Below are 14,594 nucleotides of genomic sequence, written 5' to 3'. Positions count from 1 at the left end.
CACTGCGGGCAAAGCACAGAATGTTTACAATCTCTGGTTCCACCACTGCTTAGAAGGCAGATTTTTATACAAATATTGGATTCAGGCATGACCAGGCATGGACTGGCCATAGGGCATACCGGGCAATGCCCGGTGGGCCGACGCATATATTTGGGCCGAGGCTGCCAATTTAATAATAATAAAAAAAATACTAGAGAATGTAATTCCAGGGAAATTACGAGTGCATGAAAATGCAAAAATGTATAGATACAGTAGATAATGTAGATATAGTTACTAAGATGTAGCTAGGGTAAACATGGTGGTTGCATAGTTTAAAGAAAGCTGATAGTGTGAAGGTAGACAGTTTAAAGCTTAAACATTACAGTTCTAACTGAACTAATGATTTCTAGCAATTATGCTAAAAATGCTAACAATGCTAGCTATGTTAACAATGCTAACCAGGCTGATTAGCTAACTTAGCTAATCATTTCTAACAGTTATGCTAAAAATGCTAACTATGCTAACTAGCTAACTTGCTAGTGAGGACTTTTATTTTGAAACATTTGTTGATAGGGTATCTATGGTGGCCACTATCAGGAATAAAGAAGTTACTGTAGTAAAATCATGTTGGTTGCTATGGAAACGGTCATAAACGCTTGATTTTAATGGTTGCTATGTTGGTTGCTAGGTACATGGAGGTTTCATGTAGTTGACTGGAGGCATAGTTGATGATAACTGACGGTTGGAATGGTTGAACAGTTAAATAGTTGAGTAGTTTCAATGGTTAAATGATTTAATAGTGTATTATTGCAGTGAGGACTTTTATTTTGAAACAGTTGTGGACAGAGGAAACAGTTTAACAGGATATGTGTAGTCTTCAGAGAGATTGTATGCTTAAAGCCTGAGAGAAACTGACAGTTGGTGCCCAGGTGGCTGACCAGCTGGGGTAACATTCTAATTGCTGCCGTGATGTCATAATGAGCAATGTTAAGTCTATGGGGGAAATTTGAATAGTTTTTATTTAATAGTTCAAAAAGTATAAAAGTTACAAAGTTGAAAAATACATAGCTGAAGTCACCTAAGTAAGACCTACGCACCACAGTTTGAATGAAGTTTCTACGTTAAACGGTTGAAGCTGAATTGCGCGCACAAAAACGTTAGAGGAAAAATAATAACTAGAAATGCAATTCCAAGGAATTACCAGTGCATGAAAATGCAAAAATAGATAGATAATGTAGATATGGTTACTAAGGTGTAGCTAGGGTAAACATGGTGGTTGCATAGTTTACAGGGAGTTGATAGTGTGAAGGTAGACAGTTTAAAGCTGAAACATTCCAGTTCTAACTTAACTAATGATTTCTATTCATGTTAAAGTGTTGATTAGCTAACTTAGATAATGATTTCTAGCAGTCACGCTAAAAATGCTAATTATGCTAGCAATGCTAACTTTGCTAACAATGCTAACCAGGTTGATTAGCTAACTTAACCAATGATTTCTAGCAGTAATGCTAAAAATGCTAACTATGCTAACAATGCTAAATTTGCTAACAATGCTAACCAGGTCGATTGGCTAACTTAGTTGATGATTTTTTACAGTTAAGCTTAAAATGCTAACAATGCTAACTATGCTAACCATGCTAACCATGCTAACTAGCTAACTTGCTAATGAGGACTTTTATTTTGAAACATTTGTTGCTAGGGCATCCATGGTGGCCACTATCAGGAAACAAGAAGTTACTGCAGTAAAATCATGTTGGTTGCTATGGAAACGGTCATAAACGCTTAATTTTAATGGTTGCTATGTTGGTTGCTAGGTACATGGAGGTTTCATGTAGTTGACCGGAAGCATAGTTGATGATAACTGACAGTGGGAATGGTTGAAAAGTTAAATAGTTGAGTAGTTTCAATGGTTAAATGATTTAATAGTGTATTATTGCAGTGAGGACTTTTATTTTGAAACAGTTGTGGAAAGAGGAAACAGTTACAGGATATGTAGTCTTCACAGAGAGATTGTATGCTTAAAGCCTGAGAGAGAGAGGGCTGCTGCAGGTGGGGCTGGCCACCTGGCATAAGATTCTAATTGCTTGTGATGTCATAGAGGCCAATGTTAAGTCTATGGGGAAATTTTTAATAGTTTTTAATTTTTAGTTTAAAAAGTATAAAAGTTACAAAGTTGAAAAATACATAGCAGCATGCCCCTATTGAAGACCTACGTTGCAACGTTTGAATGAAGTTTCTAGGTTAAACGGTTCAAGCTGAATAGAAAAAATGAATTTGATCAGCGGAATAATAATAAGAAGAAGAAGCCTAGGAAGAACAGTACAGTGCATTTCCATGCACTGTAATAAGAAGATGTCGGATAACAGTAGAGTGCATTTTCATGCACTCTAATTAGGCTCATTTATATAGCGTACGGCCACAACGGTAGCGAATCGCGGCCCATTGGTTGACTGCCTTAATGGACATTGGGCTAGTCCAATGAAATCTCAGGGCCCTCCCTATCTCCCTCCCGGCCTCATCTCCCTCTTGACTGGAGTTCGACCGGAGTTTGAGACCGTCCGTATATGAAAATGTACGAAGACAAACCACAAAAGCGCAAGGGGGGCGCAGAGAAGTTGCGAGATAAAAGGCAAAAGCCTACAAGTGGATGCAGCAAAAGTGTGCTAAAATTACAGAAATGTTTGCCACCACAAGTTCAAACAGGGCCGTCGACATATAGCAGCAGTGCAGAAGCAGCACCGAGTGCAGGCTTCAGAGAGGTACATGCAAGTGTGCAACAGAGTTACACAGAGGAAGGAGTAGGCCTAGCTATTCAAATTGATTCGGAGGAGGAGGAAGAGGTGAGAGACGTGACCCAGCAGGGACAGATTGAGGAGGAGGTCAGAATAGCTACTGTGAGGCAGGTAAGAAGTAGCCGAAATGTTGGCTGAACTTTTTGGGCGCACAACGAACAATTAAAAGTTTGAAATCTGCGACTGCTTCTTCCCCTTGCTTCTTTTAGATGTATTAACCATGTAGGATTCAGCACCCAGTTAAGCAAAACAAAGTTTTATAGTGTGAGCGCGTCTTTTTGTGGGGTTTCTGTGTAGGCCTACCCCTCTCGCATGCATTTGAATTGCGATAGGCCTACCCATTAAATTAACGAGTTGTCGGCTCGCCATCAACCTTCTGAAATCTTAAGACAGTCACGATTGGTCGAAATTGTTGTCAATCTTGACGCAGTACAACAAGCAAACTATCACATTTCTTTGCGACAAGCAGACACCCATACACACAGACATGCAGTCAGACGCATGGAATGAAACAGGAATGGTGATAGCCCATGGAATTAACAATGAAAATGTTTTGGGATGTGTAGCCTATACATCTTCACTAAATAGTATCAAGGTGAATTGTTGGCTAAAACTGTGCAAATGCTCAACATAAATTATAGCAGGTTTTATTTAGTGAAGCATTTAATAGCATGAGTTTTGTGCACAACCTCATCCTTGCTGGTTTAAAGGTCACTGTGTGTGTGTGTGTGTGTGTGTGTGTGTGTGTGTGTGTGTGTGTGTGAGAGAGAGTATAATAATAATATTTTTTTAGCAAGGGTAGGCTAGCCTACTCGCTTCCATGCAGGCTACTGCGGTTTACTTAAATATTTTTTACAAACAAAACAGTGTGCACATATGTTTTATCGTGTAAATTATCATGGTGGGCCACTATGGCCAAAAATGCCCGGGCCGTTTTTTGGTCCCAGTCCAGCCCTGGGCATGACTCAATGTTTTGCTGACACTGAAGGCTATCATAGAAGGCAGAGGGAAATTTGACAATTTGGACACAGCCTCTGTGTGTGGATTAACTATAAGGTGAATGAGTGTAGTGTTACTGACCTTTGCTCCTCTCAAATATAAGACTGCAGTAAAGTAGCGCTGTTCAGTCAGTGAGTGTTGAGCTCAGGCTGAATCATGTCTGCAGTCAGGACTGTGCTGATGCTCTGGATCTGTGTAGGTTCATGGGTCAGTACTCATGGAGCTCTGGTTATCTCCAGGGACACAGAGGTGCCGGTAAGTACCTAAATACAGCTATTTCTCATTACAACTTGTGTCAGGCTCATCCCAGGACCACAAGTTAATTTTGTTTTGTGGGGAAGGCAACTTAGTACAGCACTCACCTGGGATGGGAAATCAGACTAGTCTTCATTTCAGTTGTGTTCCTGTGGACTGATTGTTGATGTAACGAATGAGGAACAAAGTATAATTTCAGAAGAAAGAAATCCTATAAATCTTATAAATATGCTGTTAACTAGTCTGTGATTTCTCAGCTACAATCTTGGTATTATGATCAGTATTGTTCATTATTCAGTCCTATTCTGTTTTATTTTTCAGATGACGACTGGCACTACCAAACATATTGAGGTGCTTTTAAGTTAATGATGCAACACTTAACTTTCTGCATATGGGTATAACTGAGCTGTGTTTTACACATTTGATAACTACTTTTTTTGTGCATCATGTACAGTAGCATGTTACTTTTGAAAATCATGTTTTGCAATCCTAGGGTATATATTTTTGTGCAGTGAGGTTATCAAACTTTTTAAACAATAATGCCAAACCTGTAGTATAAAATCAGTTTGACCTGAATTATGATTTTTTTATTATTATTACAGAAACGGAGTATAAATGATCCAGAGGTAAGAGATTTATTGTTTAAGTGGCCTTAGTTAGAGATATTTTGTCTTTGTTAAGCCACAAAATGATATCATTGTTGATTTTGGTGGGAATTGAGTCATACATTTGGGCCTTTCCTCCTTCTGGTGTTTGCACTGTGTTGCACAGACAGACAGACAGACAGACAGACAGACACACACACACACACACACACACACACACACACACACACACACACACACACACACACACACACACACACACACACACACACACAGGGTTTAAATCTCCAAACATGGACTACCGTAATTTCCCAACTATTAACCGTTATAGATTGATTTTGCATTTACATTTTGCACATTTCTTCAGCTATGAGGTTAATACACGGGGGCAGTTAATTTGGTATTCATATGATTTTGTTTCTTTTAACTTGCATAAAACCCTCTCTTGTGGCTTATACACAGTGTGGCTAACGCAGGAAATTACTGTAACAAAGACTTGCGGTTTCGGAACAGGTTGAGATTCAGAGTGTGAAGTTGGACTGCAAGGTGGCGTCTCGATTTGCTCATACAGTCATGACCACCAAAGCTCTGAATAAAGGCAGCTCCTCTAAGGAAATATTCTTCGAGGTGGATCTCCCAAAGACTGCTTTCATCACCAACTTCAGCATGTTAGTTGTCATTTTTCTTTTTGGTAGTTTGCAATATCAAAACGTTCTCTGTTTGGCACTATATAGACTATACCAGAGCCAAAAACAGCTTAGTACATAGTACACTGGCCCACTAAAAATAATAGATGCATTCTGCAAAAGAAATTCTGATATCATACTTTACATTATTACACATCAAAGTACAGTCTATTAGTATAGTGATACAGTACATCTACTAGATAAATAATTTAATGAATTCCTGTTGATTTCCACAGTACTATTAATATTTCCTTGTGATTTTTTGTGTTTTTGTGATGATTCCTTCTAGGGAAATTGAGGGGAAGACCTATGTGGGTGCAGTGAAGGAGAAGGAGAAGGCCAAGAAGGAGTATGAAAAGGCAGTGTCATCAGGACAGACCGCTGGACTGGTCAAGTAAGCTGGTTGTGAAGTGTTGGGGGTGTCTTATCTCTTACTGTCACAATTGTTTGTTAATATGGAGTGTTTGTGTGTGTGTGTGTGTGTGTGTCTGTCTGTGTTTGTTTATTTCTGTCTTTCGGCTAGGGCCAAGGTAGAAAGATGATGAAATTCTCAGTGGATTCTGAAGTGTTCACTTCAATCTCGTCACTTTCATATGTGTGTGTGTGTGTGTGTGTGTGTGTGTGTGTGCTAGGGCATCAGGCAGAAAGATGGAGAAATTCTCAGTTTCAGTGAACATTGCAGCCCTTAGTCCGGTTATATTCACCCTGACGTATGAGGAATTGCTGAAGCGTCGCCTGGGGAACTACGAGATAATGACCCGTGTCAAACCAAAACAACTAGTCCAGCATTTTGAGGTAGTACCAATTTCACTGCTAATGTATAAACATTTGACCATGATGGTTATTTGAAATAATAAGTAAATATTTGTCACATGTCTTATTGCTAGATTGTAGCAGATATCTACGAGCCTCAAGGAATTGCCTACCTGGATGCCTACGGAACATTTCTCACCAATGAACTACTGCCCCTGGTGGAGAAAACTGTCACTGACAAAAAGGTGGCCAAAAACAAGACAATACAGATATTTCCTACCTTCTCACAAAACCTTGATTCTTCTGAAATATTTGCATTTTTCCTGTGTTGTGGACATTCAGATCATGTAAAGACGAAAGACGAAAGAAAGATGTTTTCTGACTGTGCTGAAGCCTCAACTCAAACTGTTATTCTAAATATTTCCAAATATAAATGTCATGAAGGCATCCATTCTCTAAACCAGTTGATAATAATTAACTCTTCAGACACACAGATTAGCTACTTTGTGAAAACACCTGTATCTAGTGTACAACTAATCTACTCCAGAGTGTAGATGTTAGTTTTCTATCCTATTTAATTTCCATTTATCCAAATTATCCAAAGTTCTGGCTTCCAGGGAAGACAGATCTAGGATAAGACATGGTAAACAAGTCCATAATTCAGTACTACACAGCTAACAGTCTTTGCACATGTTTTCAGGACAAGTTTATTAAGTTTCCAATTTTGGTTTACCTTGACTTAAAACAATATTTCAAATGAAAGAAACATTGCTTAAAAGTTTCTGCTTCCAATCCCATCGGACCTCCATCAGGCTCATGTGTCCTTCAGTCCAACGCTGGACCAGCAGAGGACATGCCCTGCCTGTGATGGCACTCTGATCGATGGGGACTTCTTCATAAAGTATGATGTGAACCGTGCTGAAAGCATTGGGGACATTCAGGCAAGAAAAGAAACCTGTGATGTACTAGTAGTAATTGTAGTAGTTCTAATGAAATTACCCGAGGAGGATATAAAACCTGCTTTATCTGTTACAGATAGTTAATGGCTACTTTGTCCATCATTTTGCACCTGCGGACTTAGCACGCGTTCCCAAGAATGTTGTGTTTGTGATTGACATCAGCACCTCAATGGCGGGCCGGAAAATCATACAGGTGAAAAAAAAAAAAAAGATCTGCCTGCCAATACAAGATAGTTCACTTTCCAATGTGAGTTGAAGAAATGGGCAGATTTAATTTCTTGAATCCGGTCTGTTTTTTTTATTCTCCACAGACACGAGACGCATTGCAGACAATCCTGAGCGATCTGCATGAGGATGACTACTTTGCGCTGGTCCTGTTTGACAGCATTGTTGAGACCTGGAGGCCATCTATGACCAGGGCCACAGAAGAAAATGTGATGGCAGCAAAAGAATTTGTAAAAAGAATCCATCAAAGAGGATGTGAGTCTTGCTTGTATTAAGTCAGTACAGATATTTAGGTAAATTAAATTCCTGCATCCAGATCCAGAATTTCATGTAGGACCAAGTTATGGTGACCCTCTACATTATATGAAAATGTAAAGTAAATTGCTACGTACTTTTTAAATTGTATGAACGGTGACACACACAGACAATTCCAATTGCGTTTCTCTTTGAAGGGACCAACGTAAATGACGCCCTCCTCACAGCAGTGAAGATGATTGAGAGTGACACGAAAAATAAGCTACTGCCAGAAAAGAGTGTGACTATGATCATACTATTGACAGATGGGAATCCCACCAAAGGTATACTTCTTCTCCTGAATAATATATACCAATACCGATACAGGAGTTCAAACAGGCATGCATCTCTGCAATCACTATATCTCCTCTGAGAAAAGGAGAGACCAATCGAATGACAATCCAACAGAACGTCCGAGATGCCATCGATGGAAGTTTCTCTCTCTTTTCCCTGGGCTTCGGTTACGACTTGGACTACGGCTTTTTGGACACGATGGCAAAGCAGAACAACGGAGTGGCCCGCAGGATCTATGAGGCATCAGATGCTCCTGTGCAGCTGCAGGTAAACTGCACTGAAACCCCAAGCAGCTTGTCATTTCTGGCCATCATTGTATTTTACATTTACATCTATTCATTCAACAGACGCTTCCATCCAAAGCAACTTACATTATGCCCACTATATTACAAGCACCATTGTCCCCTTAGCAACTTGGGGTAAAGTTCCTTGCTCAAGGGCACAATGGTGGAAGCCAGGAATTGAACCCACAACTTTTCGGGCTACTACATTCAAGCCCAGCTCCTTATGCTACGCCACCATTAGTCTTTTTAGGAAGGCCTCAAGAAAGAACACATAAAGAACACATAACAGTCACTCCTGTTTTATTTGGCAAGACAATGGTAGGTCTAATGGTTGGAATACAGCTGTAAGTTCTACAGCTGTACATGTATTCCATACTGTAAGTTCAATAAAGGATTATACAGCTCAACTCATCCTGATCTAAAGCTCTCTCTCCCAGGGATTTTATGATGAGGTGGCCAGTCCTCTTCTGTCGGATGTGCGCTTCAAATATCCAGAAAAAGCAGTGAACTCTTTGACAAACAACCACTTTAAGCAGCTCTTCAATGGCTCTGAGATTGTGGTGGCAGGCCAACTGACTGAATATGACGTGGACAACTTCCTCATAGAAGTGTCAGGACAAGGGGTGAGGCGTTGCTTTCCTTCTCACATGACATCATGTCCTAAACATCCTATTTTTTTCAAGAGCTCTAGAGATACTACAACTCTGCTATTTTTGAGGGTTTTTTTCATATCAGTGTTAGCCTGGCGTAGCCAATTCAATTCTATACATAATTTGAGTCTAGAACTGAAGCATTAGGACATGATTATGGGCTATGGGGGAAATCCCTCTGCACACAACTGGATAGACCTAACCAGTCAGAGTAACATAATATAACATACAGTAATATAAGCATCTAGCTTCTATAGCGACAAGGCTTTTGCTGTAAAAAAAAAATCAACCAAAGCGTCATGTGAATGAATAGCCACCGCTACTCATCTGTCCATCACTGTACAAAGCCCACCTGGATTTCATTGATCAAGTTTTATATGGGCATAGACATTTGTTAATGGAGCAAGTCCAGACCGAATTTCCCAACCTCAACTTTAATGGGCAGGGTTATCAGGCTGGCTTCGAGGCTGTACACCAGTGTAATAAAATTGTAAAATAAATGTAAAAAGCAAAAGTGTAAAAAAAAAATCACTTAAATGAAATTATACAATTAAAACGGTCACATTATCAAGGACATTTGCATTGACTAATTAACTTGCTCAGTGCTCACTATAACCATCGATTCATATCAACTTTCCCAGGTGGATGACTACATGCTACAGGGCAAAGCAACTGCCCTGGAGTGGGATGACACATTCCCAGAGCAGGAGTATATCTTTGGGGACTTCACAGAGCGTCTGTGGGCCTACCTCACTATTGAGCAACTCATGGAAAAGAAGTCAGTGAACCTTGCAATTATGTTGTTAGCTTTTTAGTGGCTACCTCTCTCTAAAATTGATTCTGAAACACCCTACTACTACTACTACAACAACACACACACACACACACACACACACACACACACACACACACACACACACACACACACACACACACACACACAGCAATTCACATTGTCATGCTTTACCATACTTTTTAATTTTCTTTTTTAATGAATTACTGGTTATCTGTTCCTCACATGTGAAGCAGACAGGTCCTCAGAAGGGATGGGCTAGTTCTTTCATTTGTGTAATAACCTGCACTGATAACAGGGATGGTGGAATCACTGTGTGAATTGAGTTTTACACGGCATATAGTGTTTTTGGTGTTTTTCTCCTTCTCTGTTTTTAAGCCAGCTGACAACCTGGAGCAACACTGAGAGGTTTTCTTACATGACATTGCATATACACTTCCATATTCCAGTAACAAGATTTTAAAGTATGCAGCTTTAATGAGAGAGTTTTAATTAAAGATAAAATAGAGAAAATACTACTCAAAACACACAAAAAAGGAGACGATCCTTCTCTGGGAAAAGAGGAAAGCTGTATCCTTCTGAGGTTCTGTCAGGTGCTACACTTCAGTTTTGGTTTTGTTTCCCCTACGCATATACAGTATACCCTCCAGAATAATTGCCACCTTTGGTAAAGTTCACAATTAGGAAAAATCTAACCTTGAAGGGAAGCAAATTAATTCTGAAAAAGGAAAATATATCCCCTTTTGAATATTTGGTTTTAGCAAAGACACATTGCCCAAAATTATTAGCACCCCTAGAAAATCTTATGTACAAAATGTAACAGAAGTATTTTTTGATCTGATCTAGTTCATGTTTTTTCACTAAGATATGAAAATAAAGGTTCCCGGTTTAGATTCCCTGTTTTACTCTTTCAGAGAAAAAGGTTCACCAGAAGAAAGGGCCAATGCTACTGCAGAGGCTCTGGACCTTTCCCTCAAGTACAACTTTGTCACTCCCCTCACATCCATGGTGGTCACAAAGCCAGAGGATAAGGAAAATCCATATGATGTAATGATCGCAGACAAACTCACCGAAGGTAAAAGAAATGTGAAAGAATTATGAGGATAAGTCAATGTAACTAAAAGTGCACTTCGCCAATGCCACACAACAGAGACCAGTATATGCCACACAATCAGTTCTAATTAAATTGGGACTGCTCATCAGACATATTTTTTAGTCAGTGCCATGATCAGGAACCTTTTGCAGATAAAATTGGTTGTTAGTACTAACAAATAATGCAAGCAGAGCACATCTAGTTATGTGCTACTATTGTGGTGTGTGCACTTGGTCCTCATATACTTGAACACTGACACAGTTATTATGGTATCATGATAGAGAATGATTAGGCAGACTGGATATCTGTTAAATCCTAGGAGCACAAAAAAAAAGTCGATCCAGCAGGTAGCAAGCAAGCAGCATGGTCAAAAAGCTGTGTGCTCCCAGTCAGCCACACCTCCACCAGGTCACCTTCCTATTTAATGGCCTTTTGACCTGTTGAGGGCACAGATTCTCCAAACAGGACATAGAGCATACATTATTAGAATTAATTAAATACAAAAAATAAATGGTTAAAAATGGCTCCTATGTACTGCATAATGAAACACTTGTAGTAATCTTACCAGATACTGTATGTTTTGCGTTGTCACACAGAACAGAGAGGAAGGCCTCAAGATCAAGGTAGGATACAGCTGCATGAATTTGCACAGTTAAGCCCTATTTTTGATTCAAATAAGATCATATGTGTAAGACTGTGGCATGGATAAAACATCAAAACTGCCTTATGTTTTCAAGATACTAGGCGGTACCATTACACTGCTGCTCCAACTTATTTTGGTAAGTCTTTATTTGTCTTTGGGTTTTGTGACATGGGTTTTATGACAAAAAGACGGATCCAAGGCACATATTAAAAAAATAATTTATAGGCTAATTTGTGATAAAACAGATCAAATGACCTTCATCATGACCTTCATCAGGGCAGAACAAAAAAGAGAGGTGCCTCCGACCTATCTATCTAACCTGCTGTAGATAAACTCGAGGTGCCACCTAACCGTGCGTTCACACCAAGACCGTCAAAAGCGTCAAGAGCGCCGGAAATCATTCATTTTCTATGGAGAGTCGGCGTTACCGGCGTCAAAACCGTTCTGGGCGTGAGCGTGGCTTCATGAGCTTCACGGGCGTCGAAAAAAGTTGAGCCTCAGTTAACTTTATGGTAATTAGCTATGACACGGTTCGGCAGAATGTCAAACTCGCAGGATTGCTGCTTGTGGTTTGTCCGAATGTTTCACGTCATGGCTTTGACGCTTTCGGTGCTGAACTGGGTTGAGCGTCGGGCTATGAGCTTCACCAGCGACTTTGGCGCTTTTTACGGTTTTGGTCTGAACGCACAGTAGGCCTACTGTCAAATCTACAGTAGGAAGTACTTGGTCTGATGAGGTGCCACCTAATTATCTAACCTAGGTAGTAGCCTACTTTGTCTGATGAGGTGTCACCTAATTATCTAACCTGGGTTGTACTTTGTCTAATGAGGATCAGTTGGTATAGGAGGGGAAAGTTCATTATTAAAAGGTTTTGTTAAAGAAAAGTTACCAGATCTATTCATCCATACAGTTTGAACAGTACTATATGATCAAAGGAAGATGTACTGTAGAAGTATAGTATATTGTGAACATTATAGACATCTGGCATCTGACAGAAGAGTCTTATGTTAATATTATGTTGCAGTGGATGGAGACCCTCATTTCATCATTGAGGTGCCAGAGATGAATGATGTGCTGTGTTTTAATATTGATGAGAGGGTTGGAACCATTTTCAACCTAGTAAGCGATCCTGTGCTGGGTAAGGACAACTTTGAATAGAGTATGCGTACACTGAATAGCCTATATATACAGTCAGCTAAATTAATAATTAAGCTAAACAAATTCATTAGTCAAAATATTGAGTGAACAGGTTCTTTCAATGATCGAACAATAGCCAAGAAGTCCTTGAGCCAAGAGTCCCTAATTAAAGGTATTTGGTTTAATCATTTTCACAGGCATTGTGGTGAATGGGCAAACCATTGGGGATAAGAAAGTTGACCCTGGGAGCAAAGTGAACACATACTTTGGCCGTTTTGGGATTGTTCACCAGGCGTTGGGCATAAAACTGGTGGTGAGCACAGATGGGATCACGGCGTTCTTGAACAAGAAAACAATGAAGTTCCTCTGGTCTGAACCAGCTGTAGCTAAAAATGAAATGTGAGTATTTGACTGTTTCGGTCTTCAACGCAACACTCTGACACTATTATTTTGGTAACATCATGTAGATACAATATTCTATAAGTATGGAGCCATAATTGGCTAAAATCAGATAAACAATAGGTGAAAATTTGACCCACAGCATGGACCTGCAGGTCGTAAAAGATCGTAGTCTGACGGTGACTCTGAAAGACTCTGTGAAGTTTGTCATCATTCTGCACAAGGTGTGGCATAAGCACCCGTACCACCAGGACTACTTGGGCTTCTACACCATAGACAGCCACCTGCTCTCCCCCAGGGTCCACGGACTGCTGGGTAAGACAGCAGCTGCTCTCAGCATCTCTGAGTTTGTTTTGATCGAATGGGTGTTTCATAATTGTAGTTCTATCTCCCAATCTGTGCATGCCGCCGGCTTCCAGCACTTCCACTGCTACCCTACGTTGTTTCTTATATTTTACCTCACGAAAATAACGTGACTTACCTATATGATTGATGCGTTGATGGCATCAGTGCCCGTTTATTAGCATAGACAGTAAAGTTTATTAGACATTCTCATTTTCTGATACCATACACTAAAGAAAAGATGGCGTTCTAGGCTAAACACACACACACACACACACACACACACACACACACACACACACACACACACACACACACACACACACACACACACACACACACACACACACACACACTTTTTTAAATGTAGTGAATGTGAATTGAAATGCCACCCTGGAGACTAATAACCATGAACTAGCTAGATGACCATAGCTATCATTTGTCAGGGCTAATACATATTATGTGATACAGTCTGAAATATGAGTATAGATTTCCTTCTCACTGTAATGTCAGCCTATACAGTAATTTATAGCATCCGTTGCCCTTGTTTATGTAACCCGACAGGCCAGTTTTATCACGGTATACAGTTTGAAGTGAGCAACCTCCGCCCAGGAGAAGACCCTGAAAAACCCGATGCCACAATGGATATTAAAGGACACAGGCTGACTGTGACTAGGTAAACATACATCTTCCGTTTAATATGTTCAGGAAAACTAAATCAGATGCTGTTCAGTGTCACCATTTCCTAAATACTTGTGTCTCCTCAGGGGCTGGCAGAGAGACTTCCGTAGAGATGTGAAGAACGGAGAGAAAGAGTCCTGCTGGTTTGTACACAACAATGGAACTGGACTCATCGACGGGAGCCATGAAGACTATGTGGTGTCCAGCCTCTTCTAGTTGCTGACGTTACATAGATTGTGATGGAGGAATACCTGTTTTGTTTGCATGTTCATACAATTCTGTTTTCCAAAAAAAGTTGGGACGCAGTGTAATGTAAATAAAAGCAGAATGTGATTATCTGTAAATCTCGTAAACTCATATTTGGTTGCAAAAAAGACACCAACAACATTGTTGGATCTGAGAATGTTTGACAATTTGGTGCCAGGAACACATTAAAAAAAGGGGCAACAAAGCTGGCAAAAGTCATGTAACTAAAGTCACAACTAGCATAACTAGCACCATCATTGGGTATAGGAAGAGCATTTTAAAGAGTCAGACTCTCTCAGAAGTAAAGTCATTCTGTGAACACCTGTGTGGTAACCTTACACCCAGCAGCTCAGGCTGGAAACCTGCACATTTATCACTCCTGCTTCCGTTTCACTTTTGCTGGAACCAATCACAAACTGGCTTATCCACCAGGCGCATCCGGATCATTGGCCTGATTGGTTGAAGAATATCCAAGCGTACAGAGT

General features: G+C 40.1%; 1 protein-coding gene across 1 annotated transcript; it reads left to right on the top strand.

Annotated features, from left to right (window-relative positions):
• Positions 1-3,869: 3,869 nt before the first annotated feature.
• On the top strand, positions 3,870-14,207 carry LOC134092820 (inter-alpha-trypsin inhibitor heavy chain H3-like). The gene is made up of 22 exons (XM_062545918.1): positions 3,870-4,025; positions 4,347-4,376; positions 4,628-4,651; positions 5,144-5,298; positions 5,606-5,710; positions 5,949-6,111; positions 6,204-6,314; positions 6,882-7,010; positions 7,105-7,221; positions 7,340-7,508; positions 7,706-7,831; positions 7,927-8,108; positions 8,563-8,748; positions 9,417-9,553; positions 10,483-10,643; positions 11,258-11,284; positions 11,399-11,440; positions 12,329-12,442; positions 12,639-12,840; positions 12,983-13,155; positions 13,747-13,858; positions 13,950-14,207. The coding sequence occupies exons 1-22, from the start codon at positions 3,927-3,929 to the stop codon at positions 14,077-14,079; spliced, it is 2,694 nt and encodes an 897-aa protein (XP_062401902.1). The 5' UTR covers positions 3,870-3,926; the 3' UTR covers positions 14,080-14,207.
• The last annotated feature ends 387 nt before the right edge of the window (positions 14,208-14,594 follow it).

This window comes from Sardina pilchardus, chromosome 9 (assembly GCF_963854185.1).
Source record: "Sardina pilchardus chromosome 9, fSarPil1.1, whole genome shotgun sequence".
NCBI lineage: Eukaryota > Metazoa > Chordata > Actinopteri > Clupeiformes > Clupeidae > Sardina > Sardina pilchardus.
Note: the sequence above shows the minus strand (reverse complement) of the source record. Positions and strands in the feature narration are given on the sequence as shown.

Excerpts from the sequence above, each read along its gene's own strand:
- LOC134092820 (XM_062545918.1), top strand. The coding sequence starts at position 3,927 with ATGTCTGCAGTCAGGACTGTGCTGATGCTCTGGATCTGTGTAGGTTCA. Across the intron at positions 8,109-8,562 it reads ATGCTCCTGTGCAGCTGCAG|GGATTTTATGATGAGGTGGC; the intron begins GTAAACTGCACT and ends TCTCTCTCCCAG. Across the intron at positions 12,443-12,638 it reads AGTAAGCGATCCTGTGCTGG|GCATTGTGGTGAATGGGCAA; the intron begins GTAAGGACAACT and ends TCATTTTCACAG.